This window comes from Triticum urartu, chromosome 4A (assembly GCF_056163025.1).
Source record: "Triticum urartu cultivar PI428250 chromosome 4A, HENAU_Tu73, whole genome shotgun sequence".
Lineage (NCBI taxonomy): Eukaryota > Viridiplantae > Streptophyta > Magnoliopsida > Poales > Poaceae > Triticum > Triticum urartu.
The window spans coordinates 158,375,404-158,401,367 of NC_141876.1; the positions used below are offsets into that span (position 1 = coordinate 158,375,404).

At 53.8% G+C, this 25,964-nt stretch overlaps 1 protein-coding gene across 1 annotated transcript; it reads left to right on the forward strand.

Annotated features, from left to right (window-relative positions):
* Positions 1-23,982: 23,982 nt before the first annotated feature.
* Positions 23,983-24,747, forward strand: LOC147975231 (uncharacterized). The gene has a single exon (XM_087520322.1). The coding sequence runs from the start codon at positions 23,983-23,985 to the stop codon at positions 24,745-24,747; it is 765 nt and encodes a 254-aa protein (XP_087376448.1).
* The last annotated feature ends 1,217 nt before the right edge of the window (positions 24,748-25,964 follow it).

Consider the following 25,964-nt stretch of genomic DNA (forward strand, 5'->3'; position numbering starts at 1 on the left):
CATGCTTGATTTATTCTTGATGATATGAGTATTACAAGAGTTGATCTACCACAAGATCGAAGACGCTAAACCCTGGAAGCTAGCCTATGGTATGATTGTATGTTGTCCTACGGACTAAAACCCTCCGGTTTATATAGACACCAGAAAGGGCTAGGGTTACACAAGGTCGGTTACAAAGGAGGAGATACACATATCCGTATTGCCTAGCTTGCCTTCCACGCCAAGTAGAGTCCCATCCGGACACGAGAAGAAGTCTTCAATCTTGTATCTTCATAGTCCAACAGTCCGGCCAAAGGATATAATCCGGCTGTCCGGATACCCCCTAATCCAGGACTCCCTCAGTAGCCCCTGAACCAGGCTTCAATGATGATGAGTCCGGCGCGCAGTGTTGTCTTTGGCATTGCAAGGCGGGTTCCTCCTCCGAATACACCACGGAAGAATTTGAATACAAGGATAGTGTCCGACCCTGCAAAATAAGTTCCACATACCACCCTAGAGAGAATAATATTTCCACAAATCCAATTTGCTGACTTGTTTTGGCAACACGACATTATGCCATGGCCCGGTGATTATTCGAATCGTTTCCTTTAACTAGCCCCGCACATAACGTGAGGCAGTTTTTTGACACGTCTTGTCAAAGCAGAGATTGTGTCCCCTTATCACGGGATTCTCATCAATACGGGCGTGGGTAACCCAACCGCACCATCGATTACGGCGCTTGGGGGATAAGCGAGTTTTACCAGGCTAGTGGGGACGCATAGTTTCGTCCACCCATATAAAGGGATAAGGATTCACCTTTTCATCCACGCCTTCTTCCTCCTTTGCTCATCCATTTTCGCACACTCGAGCTCCAGTGCCCAAGTCCGCACTTCCCACCTCAACCCTCTCCAATCATGTTCGGAGCGGGAGGCAGGTGGATGGTCTCCTCCGTTACGGAGGGACACATCAAGAAACTGAGGAGAGCCAGATACCTGTCCGACGACATCGCGCACCGGCTCCCAGATGACGGGCAGCTCATCCCCACCCCTAGGCCCCATAAGAGGGTAGTGTTCCTTACCCATTTCCTCCGCGGACTGGGATTCCCTCTCCACCCATTCGTCCGGGGGCTCATGTTCTACTACAGCCTGGATTTCCACGATCTGGCCCCGAACTTCATCCTCAATATCTCGGTGTTTATCGTCGTGTGTGAGTCCTTCCTCCGCATCCAGCCCCACTTTGGCTTATGACTGAAGACCTTTAATGTGAAGCCGAAGGTAGTGAGCGGCCGCCAGGCGGAGTGCGGAGGCGCCATGTTGGGCAAGATGCCCAACGTCACCTGGCTCGAGGGCTCCTTCGTGGAGACCATAAAGGGGTGGCAATCGGGGTGGTTCTATATCACCGAGCCGTGTGACCCCAAATGGGAAGCGGCCCCCGAGTTCCGATCTAGCATCCCCACGCGGCTCACCTCCTGGCAAGAGAAGGGCCTGTCCTGGGGTAGTTCGGTAGAGCTGACCGGACTCCAAACATGTATCCAAAACATGGTGAGCAAGAAGCTCAAACTCATCAACGTAGTCCAGGTCATGCTCATCCGCCGGATCCTCCCGTGTCAACGATGGGCTTTCAACTTGAAGGAGATCGACCCGGCCTAGCACCAAACTCTGAACAGGCTCTTCGATACAACACACGAGGATGCCTGGAAGGTGCTATTCAAGGGCGCCGAGGTCCCTCCCTCCCTCACCGAGGACCGCGGGCTAAGCGCGAAGCGCCAAGCGCATTCGGTGAGTTCTATACATCCAATAGGATATTTTATTTCCCTTAGCTTAATTATGCGCGGGGTCTGATCTCCATGCCTTTGACAGGACTGGGTGGAGACGTCGGGGCAGATTAACTATCCGGCCCCTCTGCCCGAAGAAACTGCGGACGCTCTCCTTACGGAGATGCTGACTCCGGCCCCTTATAAGGTGCTGGAGAAGACCAAGAAGGCCAAGGGAACCCGAAAGAGTTCCTGACGCCAGGCGTCATCGGACTCATCGTCCAAGAACTCTGCGACACACTCCTCCCCCGAAGACGAGGTGGAAGAAGAAGATGCTCCCCCTTCAGTTGGGGGAGACAAGAAAAGGAAGGCCGCCCCAACTGGGGAGGCCGAAGGGTCCAAGAAGGGAAGGACTCTCCTTCCGGACAGTTCTACCACCGCCGTCGAAGGAAAAGATGAGTGGCTGCTCAGGGCCAAGCCCCTGGCGAAGTCATAAGTATTCGGATACCAGAGTAACTCATAGCATTCCTTTGTCGCACTGCTTCCCCTAACGCCGAATATGATTATGCAGGCCGCCACGAGCCCGTATCGATGTATCATCGGACGGCTCCCTGGACTCGTCGGATATGGATAGCGATCCACTTCCGACCGCCACCTCCCCTTGCCCTGCGGACGACGCCGAGGTATTGTCTCAAGAGGCACCGGGTCAAGGGGAGACAGTCCCGGAGGCACCTCAAGGCGACCTTCTGGACTCCGGGAGCAGAGGGAACAAGGCCCCTGAGGGCTCCGAGTTTGGCCCTCAGCCGAACACCACGCCGGAACCTCTAGTGATTCCGAACTCGGGCAGGCGGCCTCCTTCCAAGTGGGGTAAGACGCCTGTGCCGGTGACCTCTGTCCATCCAGAGGCGCCAGACAATCTGCTGGGAGCGCTTCGCAGCACTTCCATCGACGAGGAGCACCATACTATTATGAGTGCGGTGGTCCAGAAGGTTTAGTCCGCCAAGAGCAGATTGACTGAAGCATGTGCCAGCCTTCTAACAGGCTTTGAGGTAAGTGTTTAAAATATAGGAAAAATATTACCGCATAGACAGTAGCCCTTGATGCTATGGTTGGTGTTCACAAAGAAAAGCCGAATAGAGGATCAAACAATATCGCAGGAGTCTAATATAAGTATGTCAATATGCGTATGCAGGCTTCGCTGTTGGCATCTGCCGCACTGACTGCGGAGGTCGCCGCACTGAAGAAGGACCTTAAAGGGTCCAAGGACGAGCTCGGCCTTGCCAAGAGGCACCTCGAGGAGAACAAAGGTAATTAGTACCTAGTCTATGGATATGTATAAAAAGAATGCGATTGCAAAATGACAGGATCATCATGAATTTGCTAGGGGCCACGACCGAAGTGGCGACCCTAAAGCAAGCGTTGTCCGAGGCCGAAGATAAAGCGGCCAAGGAGCGCACTGCGCGGGAAAGGCAAGAGGCTCGGGTGGGCGAGGTGCAGCAAGAGCTCCAGGCTCTCGTGACGAAGCACGAGGCGTTGGAGCATGACTCGAAGACGCGAGAGTCTGAGCTTGCCGCAGCCCTCGAGAGCGCAAAGAGTGCCAAGGCCGAAGCCCAAAAGGCCCTCCAGGAGATTGACGCGATGAAGAAAATAGTGGCGGGTAAGGCATTCTATATGCAAAGCAAGCATGTGAGAGTAAATTACCTATTACTTACCCGAATCCGGAGCTCTCCAGGAGCATTCACACATTTGCCCCGCAGCGTGTCGGATGCCGCACAGTTTTACCAGGCCGAGGAGGGAAGCTCAACAGAGAAGCTATTCTGGTCTCAGTATACTGGGACCGAACACCCGATGCCTCTGAGCGACCAGCTAAAGTAGCTGGTTGAACTACACAAGGCGGCCGAACATGCCATGAAGGGCCTTATAGTCCGGCTGTGGCCTGGCGACGTCCTTCCGAATACCTACTTCGGCCTAGTGAGGCGGCTTGTGGATGCCTGCCCACGGCTGGAAGTTGTTAAGCGGTCCGTCTGCATCGAAGGTGCACGCCGGGCTTTTGCTCGTGTGAAGGTGGAATGGGCCAGGCTAGACGCCGTGAAGCTGATCAAGGAAGGACCACCGCAGGGCAAGGAGCATCACACCACCAAAATTTATTATGAGGGTGTCCTGAAGGGTGCCCGTCTTGTAGCGGACGAATGTCCAAAGGATGTAATATTTGAGTAAACTTTCTCGTGTGATCCTGTATGATGAAAACTTGTTTCATATGCGCTATGCAATGCTTCTTTGAATTTAAAATATTACCTTCTGTTTGGCTGTTTATCCAATCTGAGAGATGGCTAGTCCTCGGCTTCTGCCCCCATGCCGTGAGTGCTGGGGTGTTGGGGATAAACCTGAGCACTCTTGTTCCCATTTTTGGGTCCTTCGAGGGAGGTGCTCAGCACAGCGAACAAGGCAACCGAACTAATAATGATTTATCACTCTCACTTAGCCATAGAATTCTATAATTTTAAATTTCGGCAAAGCCCCTTGTATTCGGAAGGCCGAATTCTGGGCGTGATACACGCCTTTAAGCCGGACAGGACCGACTCCTCGCTCTAAGCGGCATAAGTCTTTAGGGACTCGAAACCTCGCCGAACAGCGACCAGTCTCTCTGCTTATCATGACAGTCAGTTTTAGCTTTCTCTACTGAGGTGCTTAGCCCAGCAGAACCGGGGCACAATCGCAGTAGTTCTCCTAGTGCTACCATAGCCGATAGAGCGGAACGTAAGGTACCAAAACATAGGAGCCGGGCAAACCCAACATTTGACCAAAGACATTATTCGGAGCTGATGCATATAATGTTATAAGTTCGGGGTGCCGCACTTGTGAAAGTGTTCGGACTTCTCACACCATATTGTGGGGTACTTAAGCCCCTGGTGTATTGGCCGTACCAAAGTGTACGGCTGCAAGGCATCATTAATGAACACACACACACATATATAAAAGAATGCAATAATAGTCTTAATGCTATGCATTGTTTATTCAAAAAAGGTGTGTTAAAGCAGAATGATACAGATAGTGCGATAAGCAAAAAGTAGGACTATGTCCCTTCCAAGGGCAAGATGAGGAATAGTATTAAAGCAAATATTTCACTCGTTATCGTAATCCACCTAGGAGTTCCATGGTGTGACGTAGCTTTCTGCCTCCTTGGTTGCTGCATCATGTGTTCGGCAATCATGCTGCCGGACATGGTTTCCAGAGATTAAAGTCCTGAAAGAGAAAAATAACAAAGCGGGAAGCCCCTAGTGCGGTTTAAGCCGCGTATTAGGGCATGACGTAGTTGTGCCCCCCTCCCCGCCTGTGCCCATGGTATTTTTAATGCGTAATTATGTACGCATGGCACGAATTTCGCCGTTTGGCTTGGGCCGGGGTGGGGGCCGCTGTTGGATTTTGGGTTCCGGCAGACCCTTGAGGTTTGAACACTCGGGTGCGCGCAGAGATTTCGCCTTCTACCTACCTGCGCCCCACCGCCGCGCTAAGATCTAAGCTATGGAAAGAACAGCACAAGAGACACGGAGTTTATACTGGTTCGGGCAACCGTTGTGGTGTAATACCCTACTCCAGTGTGTGGTGTGGTGGATTGCCTCTTGGGCTGATGATATTGAGCAATACAAGGAAGAACAGCCTCACGAGGGTCTGTTCTTGGCTGGGGCGATGAACTGCTGGGAGGAGTTCAATCACCCTTCTCTCTCTCTCTCTCTTCTCTCTCTGTCTCTTCTCGATTCTCTCTCCGATTTCGATCCGATCCCCTCTACCCTGTGGGTGTCTAGTCCTATTTATAGGCAAAGGCCCTAGGCCTCTTCCCAAATATTGAGCGGGAAGGGCGCCAACAATCGGCCATTTTGAAGGGGAACATCTGGTACACTTATCCTGACTAAAGTTGGTCCTCACCTGCCAAAGGCTCTGGCGGTGACGCTGGCTTGGGCTCCACAATGACTTCCTTCCTGCCATTGGGCCGGTCTTGGTCTCGTTGCACCGAAACGGGTGCCTTTGCTTGATGCTCTCGCCTGCGCTTGCTCCCTTTGCACCAAAGAGGAAAGGAGGACACTGCACGGGCTGGCGCCCACCTGGCACCCTTGGTCGTCATGGCTTGCGTCACGGGCACCTCGTGAGGTACCCCGCCTTGATCTCTCCGCCTCCTCGCGAGCCAGCCTGGTGAGGCCGTGCCTGAGGAAGCTCCGTGTCGTCCGCCCCGCGAGGCTTGACCCCTCGCGAGGGTCTTGGGTCTGTGTTGATGAAGATGGGCCATGCTGGGCCCCTCCTCGAGCCACGCCGCAGGCCGCAGGCAGGCAAGTCTGGGGACCCCATGTAACGCCCTCGATGCGGCTATAGCTCGCACGTGTCGAGGCACGACTTAGAGACATAACCACATTGAAAGCAATGTCGCAAGTTAGGCAATCATCACAATGTCCCATGTAATATAGATAATAAAAGGGGAGATACATAGTTGGCTTACACTCACCACGTCTATCAAAGTACATAAATAACATTACAACATTCAAACACTCATGGCCCGACTACGGCGCCAAAATGAAAGATAAACCCAACATGCGACACGGTCCCGATCACCCAACTGGGCACCACTACTGATCATCAGGAAAAGACACGTAGTATCGGTGTGAGTCCTCGTCGAACTCCCACTTGAGCTCAAGCGCGTCATCTGGAACGGAATCATCAGGCCCTACATCTGGTTTGGAAGTAATCTGTGAGCCACAGGGACTCAGCAATCTCGCACCCTCGCGATGAAGACTATTTAAGCTTGTAGGTAAGGCAAGGATAATATGTGGAGCTACAGCAAGCGACTAGCATATATGGTGGCTATCCTGTTCGCAAAAGAGAGCGAGAAGAGGAGGCAAAGCGCGAGTGAGAAACTAGAGAGCAACCTGCGCAAGCATTACTCCAACACCGTGTTCACTTCCCGGACTCCGCCGAGAAGAGACCATCACGGTAACTCACACTATTGATTCATTTTAATTAAATTAAGGTTCAAGTTATCTACAACCGGACATTAACAAATTCCCATCTGCCCATAACTGCGGGTAGGGCTTTCGAAAGTTCAAATCCCTACAGGGGAGTCCCAACTTAGCCCATCACAAGCTCTCACGGTCAACGAAGGAATAGACCTCCTCCCGAGACGTTCCGATCAGACTCAGTATCTCGGTTCTTCAAGACACTTCGAGAGGTTAAAACAAATCCAGCAACACAGCCCGAATGTGCCGACAAATACCGGTAGGAGCTGCACATATCTCGTTCTCAGGGCACACTCAGATGAGCGCTCCATACAACTAAAACCAAACCTCGAGTTTCCCCGAGGGGGCGCTGCATAGGACTCTAGTTCGGACCAACACTTAGAGGAGCACTGTCCCGGGGGGGGGGATGGTTTAAATAAGATGACCCTCGGGCTCCGGAAACCCAAGGGAAAAAGAGGCTAGGTGGAAAATGGTAAAACCAAGGTTGGGCATTGGTGGAAAAGCTTTAATCAAGGCGAACTATCAAGGGGTTATAACCCAACCGCGTAAGGAACGCAAAATCCGGGAACATAACACCGATATCACGGAAAACTAGGGCGGCAAGAGTGGAACAAAACACTAGGCGAGAGGCCGAGCCTTCCACCCTTTACCAAGTATATAGATGCATTAAGATAACATGGCAATATAATGATATCCCAACAAGTAAATAAGGTTCCAACAAGGAACGGCCTCCAATCTTCACCTGCAACTAGCAACGCTATAAGAGGGGCTGAGCAAAGCGGTAACATAGCCAATCAACGGTTTGCTAGGACATGGTGGGTTAGAGGTTTGACATGGAAATTTGGGAGGCATGATAAGCAAGTGGTAGGCATCGTAGCATAGGCATAGCAAAAGAGCGAGCATCTAGCAAAGCAAAAATAGTAGTGATTTCGAGGGTACGATCATCTTGCCTGCAAAGTTGTCAGAGTTGACTGGATCCTTGAAAGCAAACTCAACGGGCTCCTCGTTAGCGAACTCGTCTCCCGGCTCTACCCAAACAAGGCAAACAAGCAACAAGGACACAATCAACCACGTGCAAGGCTCAAACAATACGATGCAAAGATGGTATGCTATGCGGAAGGCAATATGCGATGCATATGCAAGATTTGACAAGGAATGCATGAACCTGGCCTCAACTTGGAAATCCAAGTGTGCCACTGGAAAGGTAAGATGAAATCGCTTGAAAACGATATAAAGAGCACCAGAATCGGAGTTACGGTTTGGAAATGGCAAGCAATTCAAATATGACCACGTTCTGCGATTTACAGCAAGTAGCCATATAAATGCAACAAGATGAACATGCTACATCACTCAAACATGGCACAAAAATACATGGTAGGAATCCATTCATGAATCTTAACAAAAGACTAGCACTAAGCTACGGCCAAATCATCCATTAACAGGTTCAAACAAGCATGACAAAAATGCATTTGACAAACAGATTTCAGACTTAGTGAAATTAACACTTGTCTGGAATTTCAGATCAGATAGCACTCTTTGGAGCATGAAAACTATATGCTACAGGACCTGAACATGGCAAAGTAAAGCATGGCATGGAGCTACTCAAAGAGCTTAACAAAAGTCTCTTAGTGACCTTGAGCCAAAAGGGAACAGAAAATACATTTGCAAGCATGTAAACATGGCAAAAACATCATCAGTTCTCAGACTTTGTGAAAACTGGAGCATGCTGAAACAGATATCAAGTAGGCATGTTTACGAGCTCGATGCACTCACTACAGAGTAAGTCATGACAATCTAAGCATACACCCAACAAGAATACACAAAATACAAGCTAGAAATGGCAAGAACAATAGCACAACATGCACGGATCAACTACAACATCATCGGCAAAATCGCTAACAAGTAGACAATCTGCCCAGATTCACGAAATGACAAAAGTAGAGCTCGATTGACTCAAGCTAGGGTACTCCATAATTGCAAACAAAGACATGGATGGATAGAGCACTACAAGATTAACAAAACATCCTTACTGATCATCCTCAAATGAGGCACGGATCACTAGGAAACAACATGAACATATGGCATATTGAGATAAACAGCTCAAGGACTTAGTGGAAATGCTAAGTCCCTGAAATCAGCATTAACGAATGCTCCACTTTGCAAGCTTGTGCTAGTCACCACACACACCACAAAAATACATGGGTTGCACCTCTGGATAGATGGCAAAACATATAACAAAACACATGTAGAGCTCATGGGCATATCATGCACACAATAATCATGGCAAAAATGACAAATATCTAAATGGAGCAGCAGATCTGAGACTTAACTCCAATAGCATTCTTCTAACAGCATTTCGGGCATTAAGATGAACTCAAATGAAAATGATGCAATGAGATGAAATGATGTACTCTCTGAGATGAATATTTTGATATGCTATATGCCCAAAACGGAGCTACAGATGCGGAGTTACGATGCGATGAACATAGGCAAAAAATTAGGGTTAGGGACGGAAAGTCAACCCGCGGATTTCAGATCCAGATCGGGATCTGGGCGCGATTTACGAGGTCCGCCGGAGCACTGTAGCAGGAGGTCGCCGGAGTGTTCGGGGGACTTGCCGGCCGGGAGGATGGGCGGCGAGGCGGCGGCGGAGGGCGGCGCCGGCGAGGCGGCGGCCACCGGCGACGAGGCGGCGCGGGGCGGCGAGGGGTTGTCGCGGCGGAGCTTGCTCCGCCGGCAATGGCGCGGCGGCGGCGGCCTTCGGGCGCGAGGAGGCGGGCGAGCCGGGCGGCGGGGCGGCGCACGGTCGACGGCGTCGGGGAAGGAGGAGGCAGGCGGCGGCGGACCGGGATGGGCCGCGGGGGCCGACTGCGGGCCGTGGCGGTGGGAGGAGGCAGCCGGCCACGTGGCGCCTCCTGATTGGCGCGGGCGGCGGCCGGACGTGTCCGGTGGCGGCGGGGTGATTTTAGGGTTTGGACGGGGGAGAGATCCGGATTTTCGGAGGAGGACCTATTTATAGGCATAGAGGGAGCTAGGAGTGTCCAAATGAGGTGCGGTTTTCGGCCACGCGATCGTGATCGAACGCTCTAGATGATGGATAGGATTTTGGTGGGTTTTGGGCCAATTGGAGGGGTGTTGGGCTGCAACACACACGAGGCCTTTTCGGTCCCTCGGTTAACCGTTGGAGCATCAAACGAAGTCCAAATGGTACGAAACTTGACAGGCGGTCTACCGGTAGTAAACCAAGGCCGCTTGGCAAGTCTCGGTCCAATTCGGAAATGTTTAATCCCCACACACGAAAGAAAGGTAGAAAAGACCACCGGAGGAGAACGGAGCACCGGAATGCAAAACGGACAATGGGGAAAATGCTCGAATGCATGAGATGAACACGTATGCAAATGCAATGCACATGATGACATGATATGGGATGCATGACAACGACAACAACACATAGAGACAAAAACCCGAACCCGAGAAAATAAAATAACTTAACGCCGGAAACGGCAAGAGTTGGATTACATATTGGGTAAATCACATCCGGGGTGTTACACCCCCGTTCCCAGAACGCCGACAGTAGCCCCGGGCCCAAGGCGCGCCCGGACTTGGCCATGCAGGGAGGCGAAAGGGCAAGAGTGAAGCACCGCGGGCCCTAACAGCCTGCGGCCTTGGGTGCCGTGTGGTGGTTGATTGGACGTGGGCGTCTCCACTTCTCCACGGCGCCTCGGCAACTGCGCGGATTGGACAAGTCCCTGCATGCAAAGCGGGTCATGATTACCTGCGATCGTGGGGGCCAACGGTTGGCCCTCGCCGGCTATAAGTACGGATCGGCGCGCGCCCTTCCAGTTCATCCCCCCTCGCTTCTCCTTCTTCTTCATGGCCCCATCGAGGAGGTTCTCGGCCGCAGAGAAGGGGAAGGCTCGCCAGGTTGAGCCTACCTCTCCCCCGCCCAAGCGCGGCCGAGGGCGCCCTCGCAAACATCCTGTGGCCACCACGGCAGCTCCCCGTGGCCATGGAGACGATTTCCAGCACGGTGACGGGCGGACTGCTGCGGCCGGGGGGCGCCCTTCGGTCGCGAGTTCCCCTAGGCCGCGCTTTCTTGCTGCAGAGGTGCTGCCGAAGTTCGTTCTGTGGTCGGCGGAGCCGACTAGCACCCGGCTTCAACTTCCTCGCTTCCTCCTCGGTGAGCTCCCGGCCGGCGCCCTGGGCGGCCTCTGGCTTCAGGCAGACGGCTGCTGCAGCCGGGCCTCATGGGCTTCACTGGAGGTCTCCGCAGCCGGGAGCCTGGCCTTGACCCGCGGTTGGCAGACGTTTGCCCGCGCGCGTGGCCTGAGCCGTCGGTGCACCTTGCACTTCAAGTTTGACGGCGATGCCACCCTCTATGTGAGGGTGTTTGGGGAAGATGGTCGCCGCGCAGGGTGCTGCCCTGAGGACGACGACCGCGGCCGGGAACCCAGCCCCGTCGATGATGGAGAGGACATCGCTCACGTGATTGGCGGCGCTTAGGGTTCCCCAAGCTTCACCGGTTCTTCTTCAGGCGGCGACTCTTCTAGCGGTGGCCGCGGTCAGCCTCCACACCGCCGTACCTGCTTGGGAGGTGGTAGCGTGTCTGCGCGCCGTCGCGCCTTGGTGAAGCGCGAGAGGGAGTCTGCCTAAGCCCCGGAGGTAGCTTGAGTCTTCCCTGCAGGCCGGTGTGAGGCGAGCTGCGCCTGATTTGCTCTTTCTTTTCTTTTTTCCTGCGTAAAAAGACAGTAGCGTGGAGCCCCGCGGGGGCGTGTTTGGGTTATTGCTGTTAATCATCGCTTTGCTTCCGTTATCGTGCCTTACGGCTACGTGCCCGCGCATGGATAGTTCCCGGCCCCAGTCGTGGGGGGGGGACCGACCCAGGCCCTGTGTTTGTGTCGCGGTGCCCGTGGGGCATGGACTGGAGGGGTGCTCCTGTAATGGACCCAGGTCGCGAAACCTTTGAACGACTAGGACAGGAACACTCGCGAGGGCGCTCGGCTGCCCCCTCGCGAGGCCTTGCATAAGAGAAATCGAGGAAGGAGAGTGAAAAGTCGAAGAACCACAAGCCAAAGACGGCAACAGCTTCAATAAAACTTTGAATGAGAATGAACAAGACAACTGCGGAAAGCAAATGAAAAAGCCGCGTCCGGCACCTAATCTAGTCTTCGGCGTCTTCTCACCAGCGCGGAGCTTAGTGCTGCCACTGGGCGTGGGAGGGAGCCCCAGGGCCTGAGGCCGGCGCTCCTGAGACTCCGGGGCGTGTACAGCCCCAACTCATTATTACGTGAGAGTGTCACGGGCGGCGAGCTTCACAGGCGTTGGCCTTCTTCACAGGCTCTGGGCCTTTCTTGGGGGAAGCAGGCTTCACGGGCATTTTCCCTCTTCACAGGCCCCGGGCCTTCTCCAAAACGCGACAGCTTCACAGGCATTCGCCTTCTTCACAGGCTCTGGGCCTTTTCTAAAACGCGACAGCTTCACAGGCATTCGCCTTCTTCACATGCTCTGGGCCTTTTCCAAAACGCGACAGCTTCACAGGCATTCGCCTTCTTCACAGGCTCTGGGCCTTTTCCAAAACGCGACAGCTTCACAGGCATTCGCCTTCTTCACAGGCTCTGGGCCTTTTCCAAAACGCGACAGCTTCACAGGCATTCGCCTTCTTCACAGGCTCTTGGCCTTTTCCAAAACGCGACAGCTTCACAGGCATTCGCCTTCTTCACAGGCTCTGGGCCTTTTCCAAAACGCGACAGCTTCACAGGCATTCGCCTTCTTCACAGGCTCTGGGCCTTCTTAGGGGTAGAACCTCCGGAGATGCTGGATGTTCCATGCGTTCTGGACCGGCACCCCCTCCTGAGTCTCCAAGCGCGCGGAGCCGGGCCTGGAAACATGAACAACCTTGAACGGGCCCTCCCACATGGGAGAGAGCTTGTGCAGTCCCTCCCTGGAGAGAACCCGCCTGAGCACAAGGTCTCCTACCTCGAGAGTTCTGGGGCGGATGTTGCGGCAGTGATATTGTCGCAGCGCTTGTTGGTACCTCACCGCTCGCAGCGCAGCTTCTCGGCGACGTTCCTCCCCCAGCACGAGGTCCATTCCCCGCATGGCGTCCTGCTGCGCCTCGTCAAACGCCAGGACCCGCGCGGAGTGACATATGACCTCGTGAGGGAGGACCGCTTCGGCTCCGTAGACCAGGAAGAACGGGGTCTCTCCAGTCGGCTTGGTCGTGGTTGTGCGGATGGACCACAACACAGACTGAAGCTCGTCGTACCAACCTCTGCCGCAGGCCTCCAGCTTCTTCTTGAATGTCCTGGTCTTGAGGCCCCTCAGGACCTCTGCGTTGGCTCGCTCGGCCTGGCCGTTGCTTCGAGGGTGCGCCACTGAAGCGTAGCATATCTGCGTTCCAAGGTTAGCACAGTATGTTTTGAAGAGGTTACTGGTGAACTGCGAACCGTTGTCTGTGATGATGCGGTTCGGCACCCCGAACCGGCTCATGATGCCCCTGATGAACTTGGCCGCGAAACCCGCGGGGATGGTGCAGACGGCCTCTACTTCAGCCCACTTGGTGAACTTGTCCACGGCGACGTAGAGGTAGAAGTAGCCCCCTAGCGCCCGAGGAAATGGGCCCAGGATGTCCAGCCCCCATACTGCGAATGGCCACGAAAGGGGTATAGTCTGCAGGCCTCCTGCCGGCTGATGGATCTACTTGGCGTGGAACTGGCAGGCCTCACAAGCTTTCACCACTTCGACGGCGTCATTGAGTGCGGTGGGCCAATAAAACCCACTGTGAAACGCCTTGCCGACGAGGGTCCATGATGATGAATGATGTCCACAGTCTCCGCCGTGTATATCTTCCAGCAGTTCCTTTCCTTGCTCCCTGGAGATGCAGCACAGGGATACATCGTTTGGTCTCTTCCGGTAGAGCTCTCCATCCTTGATGCAGTTTGCCGTGGCCTGCCGTGCCACACGCTCTGCTTCCTCCTCCTTCTCCGGCAGGGCCCCTTGTGTTAAGTAACTCCGGAGCTCCATGATCCAGCACCCCTCCTGAGGTTCCATCGTCAGGAGCAGGCGTGCTCCTGAGGCCGGGCCACAGACCGGGGCTCCTGAGGCAGGTGGCTGGGGGAGCTCCTCCTGAGGCTGAGCCGTGTTTGACAATGACGGCAGGGCTGAGGGCTTGAAGTGCCGCTCCTCGAAGACGCCAGGCTCCTGAGGTAACCGCCTGGACGCCCGTTTGGCGATGTCGTCGGCCTCCTGATTGGTGCCACGGGGCACATGCTGCAACTCCAACCCCCAGAACTGCTTCTCCATCCTGCGGACCTCCGCAAGGTAGGCTTCCACGTGCTCATCTTTCGGCTCGTACACCTTGTTGGAGAAATTGACAAGGAGCTGCGAATCGCCCTTGATGGTGAGGCGTTTCACCCCCAGGGCAGCTGCGGCCTTCAAGCCCGCTATAAAACCTTCATACTCCGCTATGTTGTTGGAGACCTTTTCACCTTGCTGGAAACAGAGCTGTACAGCGTAGTAGAGCTTATCCTGAGTGGGCGATATAAGCACCGCCCCAGCCCCAGCGCCATGCCTGGAGAACGCCCCATCGAAGTACATGACCCAGCCTTCTGGCGCCTCGCTTCCCAGGGAGAGGGACCGATCCTCGTCGGCCTTGAGGCCTGGTGCCTGTGTCCATTCTGCCACAAAATCTGCTAATGCTGCTCCCTTGATGACTCTGGTTGTGCTGAATTCGAGCTGAAACGCTTGCAGTTCTATGTTCCACTCAGCGACCCTTCCAGCTGAGTTAGGGCTCCTGAGCACTCTTTCCAGGGGGTATGATGAGATGACCTTGATGGGGTGACCCTGAAAATAGTGCCGCAGCTTGCGCGAGGCCACCAGTAGCGCGAGGAGGAGCTTCTGAGGCATGGGGTACCGTGCCCTCGCGTCCCGCAACACCGTGCTGACGAAGTACACTGGGTGCTCAACGAGGTTGGGTGCGTCAGTGCTGGTGGCGCCCTCCAGAGACCATGGCGCCTCCTGAGGTGATGAGGCCTCCTGAGGCTGGCCATCTGGGAGAGGGGCCTCTTCCGCCTCCGGTGCACTCCTCTGCGTCTGCTGATCCTCCTCAGCCGCGATGGCGGTTTCTGTGGGCCTTCCTTGTTCCTGTTTTGCCTTGTCCCGGGCTGCTACTGTGGTTTTGATTCGACGCTCCTCCCTACCCGCCACCAGGGCTGCGCTGGCGGAGTAGGGAGTGGCGGCGAGGTAAAGCACCAGGGGCTCTTGAGGGCGCAGAGCCACCATGACCGGAGGGCTGGTCAGGTATCTCTTGAGATCCTGGAATGCCTTGTCGGCCTCTTCAGTCCATTCAAAGGGCCCCTTTTTCTTCATTAGCCGGAAGAAGGGCAGCGCTCGCTCCCGCAACTTGGAGATGAAGCGCCCTAGCGCGGTCACGCATCCAGTGAGCTTCTGCATTTCTCTGAGGGTCTTTCGCGGGCTCATGTCCTCGACCGCCTTAACCTTTTTCGGGTTTGCCTCAATGCCTCGGTGGGACACAAGGAAACCCAAGAGCTTGCCCGAGGGGACTCCAAACACACACTTCTCTGGGTTGAGCCGCAGGTTCATTGCGTTGAGGCTCGCGAAGGTTTCCTCCAGGTCTTGTATCAGGGTCCTGGCCTCCCGAGACTTCACCACAATGTCATCGACGTAAGCCTCAACATTCTTCCCGAGCTACGGGCCCAAGGTGATGTGCATCAGCCGCTGAAAGGTCGCCCCTGCGTTACGCAGCCTGAATGGCATGCATGTGTAGCAGTACACCCCACACGGGGTTAGGAAGGCTGTCTTTTCGACGTCTTCTACCGCCATCTTGATCTGGTGATACCCAGAGATGGCATCCAAGAAGCATAGCAGGTCGCATTCTGCGGTGGAATCGACGATCTGGTCGATGCGGGGGAGCGGGAACGGATCTTGCGGGCATGCCTTGTTGAGGTTGGTGAAGTCGACACACATGCGCTCCTTCCCTCCCTTCTTTGGCACAACGACAGGGTTGGCCAACCAAGCCAGGTATCGGACCTCGCGAATGACCCCAGCGGCTTCTAGTTTGCGGGACTCTTGGATGATGAAGGCCTGCTTTTCTATGGACTGCCGCCTTGCCTTCTGCTTCACAGGGTGCACGTTGGGGCACACGTTGAGGTGATGCTCGATTACGCTCCTAGGGATCCCCACCAACTGGTCAGGCTCCCAAGCGAATATCTTCTTGTTTGCGCGCAGGAACCTGACCAGGGCCTCCTCCTGCTCGGGCTCGAGGTTGGCGCCTATGGTGAAACTGGCGTTGGTGGACCCCTCCTCATCGACGGGTATCTGCTTGGTTTCTGCCTTGTCTTGGGTGAACAACTGTTTCTTCTTGGCGGGTGCAGCCCCCTTGGGCTCGGGGGTCTCCGAGTCGGCGGGCTGTGCCGACGCCGCTGTCTTGAAGGCGAGCTTGAGCACTCGCAGCGCGTCTCTGGTGTCCCCGTGCACGGTGAGGACACCGCTGCTCCCGGGCATCTTCATGAGGTTGTACGCCGGGTGCGTCGCGGCCATGAACTGGGCCAGCGCTGGGTAGCCGAGGATGGCATTGTAGGGGAGGCCGATGGGGGCGATGTCTAAGTCGACCAGCTCCGTGCGGAAGTTGTTGTAGGTGCCGAAGGTTACTGGGAGCCGGATCTGTCCCAAGGAGCTGGATGATCCGCCCCCAACGCCTGAGAAGGGCCGGCTGGGTTGCAGCCGTTCCAGGGGTATGCAGAGGAGGTTGAAGGCCTCAACCAAGAGCACGCTAAGGCCCGCATCGCCATCAATGAGAGTTCTGGTGATGGCCACCTGGCAGATGGTGGGGGTGCACAGCATGGGAAGCGCACCCGAGCAGGCCGAGTTGGAGGGGTGGTCCTCCAAGCTGAAGGTCAGGCCGGCCTTGGGCGCCGCCCGGTCCGGGAGAGCCCCCTGCCGCGTGGAAGCGGCACTGACCCGGCGGATGAATGGCTTGACGTGGTGACTTGTAGGCGGCGCCTGCGAGCCGCCCAGGAGGGCCGCGATGACTGGGGGTGTTGGTGTAGGGTGGTGGGCGGGGAAGAGGCTGCAGAGCTCTTCCCAAGAGGCCACGGAGGCTGCCGGCAGGTGGAGCAGCCATGCGCGCGGAGCGCCGGTGAGGGCCATGGGGAGCCAGTTGGCCATGACACTATCGTCACCTCCAGCTTCGAGGATGGCCTCCTCGTACGCCAGCAAGAAGGCCAGCAGATCAGTCGCGCCGCCGTAGCGCGGCGGCGTCGTTGGCTTGAACTTGTCCGGCCACCGTACCCATTGCAGGGCTGGGGCCAGGGATCGGAGCCCCTTGGCCCCCGTGCTGGCGCCGGCGGCCGGAGCGGGCGATGCGCTACTCATCGCGAGGCAGGTCGTGGCGGTGGCGGAAGGGAAAACTACGGTGCACCCCTACCTGGCGCGCCAAATGTCAGATTTCAGGTTCCGGCAGACCCTTGAGGTTCGAACACTGGGGTGCGCGCGGAGATTTCGCCTTCTACCTACCTGCGCCCCACCGCCGCGCTAAGATCTAAGCTATGGAAAGAACATCACAAGAGACACGGAGTTTATACTGGTTCGGGCCACCGTTGTGGTGTAATACCCTACTCCAGTGTGTGGTGTGGTGGATTGCCTCTTGGGCTGATGATGATGAGCAATACAAGGAAGAACAGCCTCGCGAGGGTCTGTTCTTGGCTGGGGCGATGAACTGCTAGGAGGAGTTCAATCACCCTTCTCTCTCTCTCTCTTCTCGATTTTCTCTCCGATTTCGATCCGATCCCCTCTACCCTGTGGGTGGCTAGTCCTATTTATAGGCAAAGGCCCTGAGCATCTTCCCGAATATTGAGTGGGAAGGGCGCCAACAATTGGCCATTTTGAAGGGGAACATCTGGTACACTTATCCTGACTAAAGTTGGTCCTCACCTGCCAAAGGCTCTGGCGGTGACGCTGGCTTGGGCTCCACAATGACTTCCTTCCTGCCGTTGGGCCGGTCTTGGTCTCGTTGCACCGAAACAGGTGCCTTTGCTTGATGCTCTCGCTTGCGCTTGCTCCCTTTGCACCAAAGAGGAAAGGAGGACACTGCGCGGGTTGGCGCCCACCTGGCACCCTTGGTCGTCATGGGTTGCGTCACGGGCACCTCGTGAGGTACCCCGCCTTGATATCTCCGCCTCCTTGCGAGGCAGCCTGATGAGGCCGTGCCTGAGGAAGCTCCATGTCATCCGCCCCGCGAGGCTTGACCCCTCGCGAGGGTCTTGGGTCTATGTTAATGAAGATGGGCCGTGCTGGGCCCCTCCTCGAGCCACGTCGGAGGCCGCAGGCAGGCAAGTCTGGGGACCCCCGTTCCCAGAACGCCGATAGCCGCATTGCTACGCGAGCTCAGATCATGCCAGGTGGTCTAGTTGCCGATTACTCCGAGCACACTTGAAGGTGTCTGGGTCTTGAAACGCCGAACTGGTGGATTGCCTTGAGAGGCTGCTTTGCGCTTCTGCTGCGAGGGCCGCAGTGTGCTTCTCCATGCGGAGAGAGCGCTCTGTGTTTCCATTAACTGTGATGACCCCCCGAGGTCCTGGCATCTTGAGCTTGAGGTATGCATAATGTGGTACCGCATTGAATTTCGCAAATGCGGTTCGCCCGAGCAGTGCATGATAGCCATTGTGGAACGGGACTATATCGAAGATTAATTCTTCGCTTCAGAAGTTATCCGGGGATCCGAAGACCACTTCCAGTGTAGTTGAGCCTGTGCAATGGGCCTCTACACCTGGAATGACGCCTTTAAAGGTTGTTTTTGTGGGTTTGATCATTGAGGGGTCTATACCCATTTTGCGCACTGTGTCCTGGTAAAGCAGGTTCAGGCTGCCGCCGCCATCCATAAGGACTCGAGTGAGGTGAAATCCGTCGATGATTGGGTCTAGGACCAGTGCGGAGAATCCGCCATGACGGATACTAGTGGGGTGGTCCCTGCGATAGAAGGTGATCGGACAGGAGGACCATGGGTTGAACTTTGGGGCGACTGGCTCCAACGCATATACGTCCCTGAGCGCACGCTTCCGCTCCCTCTTGGGGATGTGGGTTGCGTATATCATGTTCACCGTCTGCACTTGTGGGGGGAACCTCTTCCGTCCTCCGGTGTTCGGCTGCCAGGGCTCTTCCTCGTCATCGCTATGTTGCCCCTTATCTTTGTTTTTGGCAATTAACTTGCCGGCCTGCTTGAATACCCAAAAATCCCTATTGGTGTGGTTGGCTGGCTTGTCGAGGGTGCCGTGTATTTGACACGAGCGATCGAGTATGTGGTCCAAACTAGACAGGCCCGGAGTTCTTCTTGTAAATGGCTTTTTCCACTGACTGGGTTTAGAGCTTTTGAATCCGGCATTGACTGCCATATCCTCGGTATTGTCGCTGTTAATGCGGCGCTTATGTTTATTTCGACATGACCTGCCATTGCCGTCCTTGGTATCCGAAGTACCACGGTTCTTTGATATGTTATTACTGCGAGCCAGCCAGCTGTCTTCTCCTGAACAAAAGCGGGTCATGAGTGTCGTGAGGGCTGCCATAGATTTCGGGTTTTCCTGACCAAGGTGCCGGGCTAGCCACTCGTCGCGGATGTTGTGTTTGAAAGCTGCTAGGGCCTCTGCATCCGGACAGTCGATGATTTGATTTTTCTTTGTTAGGAACCGAGTCCAGAATTGCCTGGATGATTCTTTTGGCTGCTAAATTATGTGGCTCAAGTCATCGGCATCTGGTGGTCGCACATAAGTGCCCTAAAAGTTGTCGAGGAATGCGGCCTCCAGATCTTCCAAACAGCTAATGGACTCTGCTGGCAAGATGTTAAGCCAATGCCGCGCTGGTCCTTTGAGCTTTAGTGGGAGGTATTTGATGGCGTGTAAGCCATCACCGCGGGCCATGTGGATGTGGAGGAGGAAATCCTTGATCCATACCGCAGGATCTGTTGTGCCATCGTATGATTCTATATTTACGGGTTTGAAACCCTCTGGGATTTGATGATCCATGACTTCGTCTGTGAAGCATAAGGGGTGTGCGGCGCCTCTGTATTGGGCTATATCGCGATGCAGCTGGAATGGGTCTTGCCCGCTGTGTTCGGCGCGGCCGGATTTACTTTTATTGTATCCGGCGTTATGTTTACCGTCTTGCATAGTGGCTCGCCCTCGTGATCTGTAGATCGATCTTGCATGTTTTGCTTTGTCCTCCAATACGTCTCGCACGTCTGGCGTATTTCCCCATGCCTTTTTATTTGAATGGCGTCGGGGTGCAGGCTGAGTTTTTGGCTGGAATGCCTCTCTATCGCGGCCATAAGGTGGCCGATTAGCCGCGTCATACGCTTCTTCCTCCAGTCGGGGTAGCAACCTGCATTTTGGGTAACTCTTGGAGGGGCGTTCGAGTTTATATTCCTCGGCCGCGAGGACTTCAGTCCATCTGTTAGCTAGCAGATCTTGATCAGCTTGAAGCTGCTGCTGCTTCTTCTTAAGGCTATTTGCCGTGGCTACAAGCCGGCGCTTGAAGCACTCTTGTTCGACGGGATCCTCTGGCACGACGAATTCATCATCGTCGAGGCTTGCCTCGTCTTCGGAGGGGGGCATGTAATTATCATCCTCCGCCTCTGGAGGGCTGGCCTTTCCATTCTCCTGTCCTAGATCGTGTTGGAGGGTATTGTGGCCATCTTCGGCACTATCCGGAGTGTTATTATCTCCTGTGCTGGTATCACCACTTTTGCTTTGGCGAGACTTAGAGCGGCGCTGCTGACGTCGGCGCTTCAGTTGCTTCTTGGAGGTGTCATCCTCGCTGTCTCGTCGCCATTGCCTTCTTTGGGTGTGTCCACCATGTATATATCGTATGATGAGGTGGCTGTCCAGTGCCCTGTGGGCAGTGGTTCCTCTTCGTCTCCCGCATCGTCGTCCATACCGTCGATGTCTTCAGAGTCAAAGTCGAGCATGTCGGTTAAGTCGTCGACAGTGGCTACTAAGTGGGTGGTGGGTGGGCAGCGAATTTCTTCGTCATCCGCATCCCAATCCTGCCGGACATAGTTCGGCCAGGATCCTCCTGACAAGGAGAGAGACCTTAATGAGTTCAGTATGTCGCCAAAGGGCGAGTGCTAAAAAATATCCACGGAGGTAAACTCCATGATCGGCGCCCAATCGGATTTGCTAGGAACGGGCGTAGGCGGTTCGGAGTCCGTGGCCGGAGAAGGGTCCGGCAGTCTGACAACACGGCTCCCGCGCAGGGTAAGGTCGATGTTCGGCTCGATCGCCGCTGAGGGTAAGGCCTCCGTGGCGGGGTCCATCCACCCGTCCATGGACGGCGCAACTGTCTCCGAATTGAGGGTCAGAGCGGCTGCCGGTGCGATCTCCTGAACACTGTCTGATGGTAGAGCTAAATCGTACTCATCGTGACCGTGTGACGCACAAGGCAGAGGCTCGAATCCGTCGAAGATCAAGTCTCCGCGGATATCGGCCGTGTAGTTTAAGCTTCCAAACCTGACCTGGTGGCCAGGGGCGTAACTTTTGATCTGCTCCAGATGGCCAAGCGAGTTGGCCAGCAGTGCGAAGCTGCCGAACACAAAGATCTGTCCGGGGAGAAAAGTCTCACCCTGGACTGCATCGCTATCGATGATAGAAGGAGCCATCAAGCCTAACGGCGACGACACAGAGGAACTCTCAATGAAAGAACCAATGTCAGTGTCAAAACCGGCGGATCTCGGGTAGGGGGTCCCGAACTGTGTGTCTATGGCGGATGGTAACAGGAGGCAGGGGACACGATGTTTTACCCAGGTTCGGGCCCTCTTGATGGAGGTAAAACCCTACGTCCAGCTTGCTTTATTCTTGATGATATGAGTATTACAAGAGTTGATCTACCACGAGATCGAAGAGGCTAAACCCTAGAAGCTAGCCTATGGTATGATTGTATGTTGTCCTATGGACTAAAACCCTCCGGTTTATATAGACACCGGAAAGGGCTAGGGTTACACAAGGTCGGTTACAAATGAGGAGATACACATATCCGTATTGCCTAGCGTGCCTTCCACGCCAAGTAGAGTCCCATCCGGACACAAGACGAAGTCTTCAATCTTGTATCTTCATAGTCCAACAGTCCGGCCAAAGGATATAATCCGGCTGTCCGGATACCCCCTAATCCAGGACTCCCTCAGTGTTAGACACACGGTTACTATAGTTACTATGAATTTACACTGAACCTTGTTACTAAAGACGGGTCGGCCTTGAGGGGTACCCGCGCGAGGTTATTTGCGAGTGATGTGGAGTCGGGTTGACCTGGAGGGTGTCTGCGAGATTCTTAAGAGGCGTGGCCGGGCATTCTTACCCCTTGCCGCAAGTCCTTGAGATTTGGCGACGGGGTCACATCTTTCGTGAGTCTCTGCTTGTTACAGCGCATTCCTAATCCACTAAGATTTGGATATTTGATCCAAGGGGCCTCTGGCCTGATAGCACTAACCATCACATGGGCATTGTATGTGCGTTCTGCGTCGTATGCATCAGCCGAAGCTTAATAGACGTCAGCGACTGAGCGGCGCACGACGGGTTGGACTGCGTAAGCACCTGCCTTATTGAAGGAGGTAGCTAGGTTTGCTCACCGGCCACCCTCGCAACATGCAGGAGTTCCCGGGGAGATGGCCCATGACCCCTGGGGGTATAGGCTTAGTCCAGCCTACTGACCTCTCTATTAAGCCTAGGTCCGATTGCGGCGTATTGTTTGGCCGAGGCCGGGCATGACCCAGGAAAGTGTGCCCGGTCGGAGTTAATCGAGCATGGTGGGTAAGTTGGTGCACCCCTGCAGGGAAGAAAACATCTATAGATAGCCTGTCCTACGGGAACGGACACTTGGAGTTGTATCCCGATCGATACAACTAGAACGGGATACTTGAGGTGATAAATGGATAGTATGGCTCTGGGATTGCTTTCTCGCTGGGAGTCGAGAAAGGATCTCTGGCCGAGGTTGATAACACTACTACTACTTTACATTATGTTGATCTGTACTCTTCTATATGCTGCAAGATGCTTGAATATGCTTGAAGATGCTAGTCTTCAATAGGCTAGGCTTTCCCCTTCTCTTCTGGCATTCTGCAGTTTAGTCCACAGATACAACCCATTCGTTTGATACAGATGCATACTTAGTTTAGATCTGATGTAAGTCTTGCGAGTACTTTGGATGAGTACTCACGGTTGCTTTGCTACCTCTTTTCCCCCCATACCCGATTGTTGCGACCAGATGACGGATCCCAGGAGCCAGACAACACCACTGATGACTACTACTACCCCGAGGGTGCCTACTACTACGTGATGGTTGCTGACAACCTGGAGTAGTTAGGAGGCTCCCAGGCAGGAGGCCTTGCCTTTTCGATCAATGTTTCTTTTGTTCTAGCCTTCTTAAGGCAAGACTTGTCTAACTTATGTCTGTACTCGGATATTGCTGCTTCTGGTGACTCGTTTGTTTTTGAGCTTATGTATTCGAGCCCTCGAGGCCCCTGGCTTGTAATATAAAGCTTGTATTATTTTAATTTGTGTCTAGGGTTGTGTTGTGATATCTTCCCCTGAGTCCCTGATCTTGATCGTACACATTTGCATGTATGATTAGTGCATGATTGAATCGGGGGCGTCACAAGTTGGTATCAGAGCCGGCTGTCTGTAGGTAGCCCTCTTTCCAACTCCTTGGCCGAAGTTGAGTCTAGTCACTAAAAAACTTTTACTAACATTGGTTGTGTGTCTTACGGGCCCACGTCGCCATTGGATGGTATTAGGATCTTTTATTCCTCGTCTATACTCTGGGACTCTGATCTCTCTTCCTTTTGGGTTAAACGAATTTACTAACTCTAACATTAGGATCCCGTGACCACATTCACCCCAAAGTTGGATAAGACATAGTTATTCCTTAGAATAGTATTCTGAATAGTACACACTCTGTCGTGTTGACTACTATGTGGTATCCAACGTACCTCTTTCATTATGCATGTTTCATCATGAATGATCCTTGTATTTGCAAATGCTTAATGCTGAACTACCCCCTGTTACATGTTAGCAGGATGGTTAGACCCGCTGGTCGTGGCCGTGGTGCCAACGATCCACCACCGCCCGAATTCTTTGCTGGAATGATGCAACAATTTGAGCTGAACCACCAGTTCATGGAAGGAATGATGGCTCAGTTTCCTCGTCCGAACATGCATCAACAGGCAATCCTAGAACTCTGCAGGACTTCATGCGTCTCAACCCAACTATTTACTGCAGCTCAACTCAACCCCTTGATGCTGATGACTGGCTCCGCGACATCACGTATGAAATGGAGTCTGCTAGTGTGGCCCCTGCTAGCTATGTCACCTTTGCATCTTTCTTTCTGAAGGGTCCCGCTACTCAATGGTGGGACATCCACATGCGTACCCTGCCTACTGGAACGGTCATCACTTGGCCAGATTTCCAAGCTGCTTTCCGCGCCCGCTTCATTCCTCAAGGAATCATGGACAAGAAGAAGCACGAGTTCCGCAACCTCACCCAAGGCAACAAGTCTGTAGATGCTTATCAGTGGGAATTTCTGGACTTGTCACGTTATGCTCAAGAAGACATTGCTACTGATGCTCGTAAGAAAGAGAAGTTCCATGATGGACTTCACCCTGATATCAAGCTAGCACTCCTGGTGCATGACTTTGCTGATTTCGTCACCATAGTGAACAAGGCTATTCAGGTTGAGACTGATCTTCAGGAACACCAGGGATCCCTTAGGCGCAGCCATGACGTTGGCTCATCTTCAGGCCCGTCAATGCAGAAGCGTCGGATATGGATCCCCCACAACATGTACCGCCCAACTGCACCGACACCAAGACAGTCCTATATTGCACCTCGTCCGCCTTCTCCACCGCAGAGGCAGCCTCTTCGAGCTGTACCACCCCAAGCTCCTGATCCCAACCCCAATGATGGTCTATGCTTCAAGTGTGGCCTTCTAGGTCACCGCTCCAGGAACTGCCCTTAGAATCAGAATCAGCTGGCTATGCCTTCTAATGCTCGTGGTAACAATCAACCCCGCAACAACAATGCCCGACCTTATGGTCGTGGGCAGGCTAACAACATTGATTTGAATGAAGCTCAAGACCAGCCTGCTACTGTGATGGGTACTCTTCTAGTTAATTTCGTACCAACATCTGTTTTGTTTGACTCAGGAGCATCTCATTCTTTCATATCAGAAGATTTTGCATTCAGGCATGGCATTAAATACGAAGAGATGCACATTCCATTAGTGGTAAACACCCCCGCGGGCCAATGTCGAACCACCATGGTTAGCCACAACGTCGTCATTGAGATTGAAGGTTTAGAGTTCCATGCCTCTCCTATTATTCTGAAGTCTTCCAATATTGACCTCTTTCTGGGAATGGATTGGTTGAAAGCACATACGGCTTCTATCGTTTGCGCCACTAAAACCGTCCACCTTCTGCACCCTTCAGATGAGATAGTAAGCTACAATGCTCGTCTGGTTCAAAACGTTGAAGCACGACTTTTTGTCTTGAATGCGTTGAACGCAACACCTCTTGAGGGAATCGAAAAGATTCCAGTTGTTCGCGAATTCCTAGATGTCTTTCCAGAAGAACTTCCAGGAATACCTCCTGCCCGGGCTGTCGAGTTCGTAATTGACTTGAAACCAGGCATCGTTCCTATCGCCAAACGACCCTACAAGATGCCGCCTCACGAACTCCTCGAACTTAAGGAGGAAATCGACAAATCTCTTCGCAGTGGTTTCATTCGTCCGAGTTCCTCTGCTTAGGGAGCACCTTCTCTCTTTGTGACGAAGAAGGATGGAACAAACCATTTGGTCCAAGACTATCGTCCTATCAACCAAGCTACAATTCAGAACAAATATCCCCTTCCTCAGATCAATGATCTGTATGATCAACTGGCTGGTTCATCAATATTCTCTAAACTCGACTTGAGGTTGGGTTACCACCAGATCCGTGTTCGTGAAGAGGATATTCCAAAGACCGCATTCGTCACTCGTTATGGTTCTTACGAGTACACTGTCATGTCTTTTGGCTTGACCAATGCTCCAGCCACATTCTCTCGTCTGATGAACTACATATTCATGGATTACCTCGACAAGTTTGTCGTAGTCTATCTGGATGATATCCTGGTATATTCGAAGAACAAAGAAGAACATGCTGAACATCTTCGACTTGTTCTACAGAAGCTTCGATAACA

Bases quoted from the DNA above. Each gene is read 5' to 3' on its own strand.
- LOC147975231 (XM_087520322.1), top strand. From the start codon at position 23,983: ATGCGTCTCAACCCAACTATTTACTGCAGCTCAACTCAACCCCTTGAT.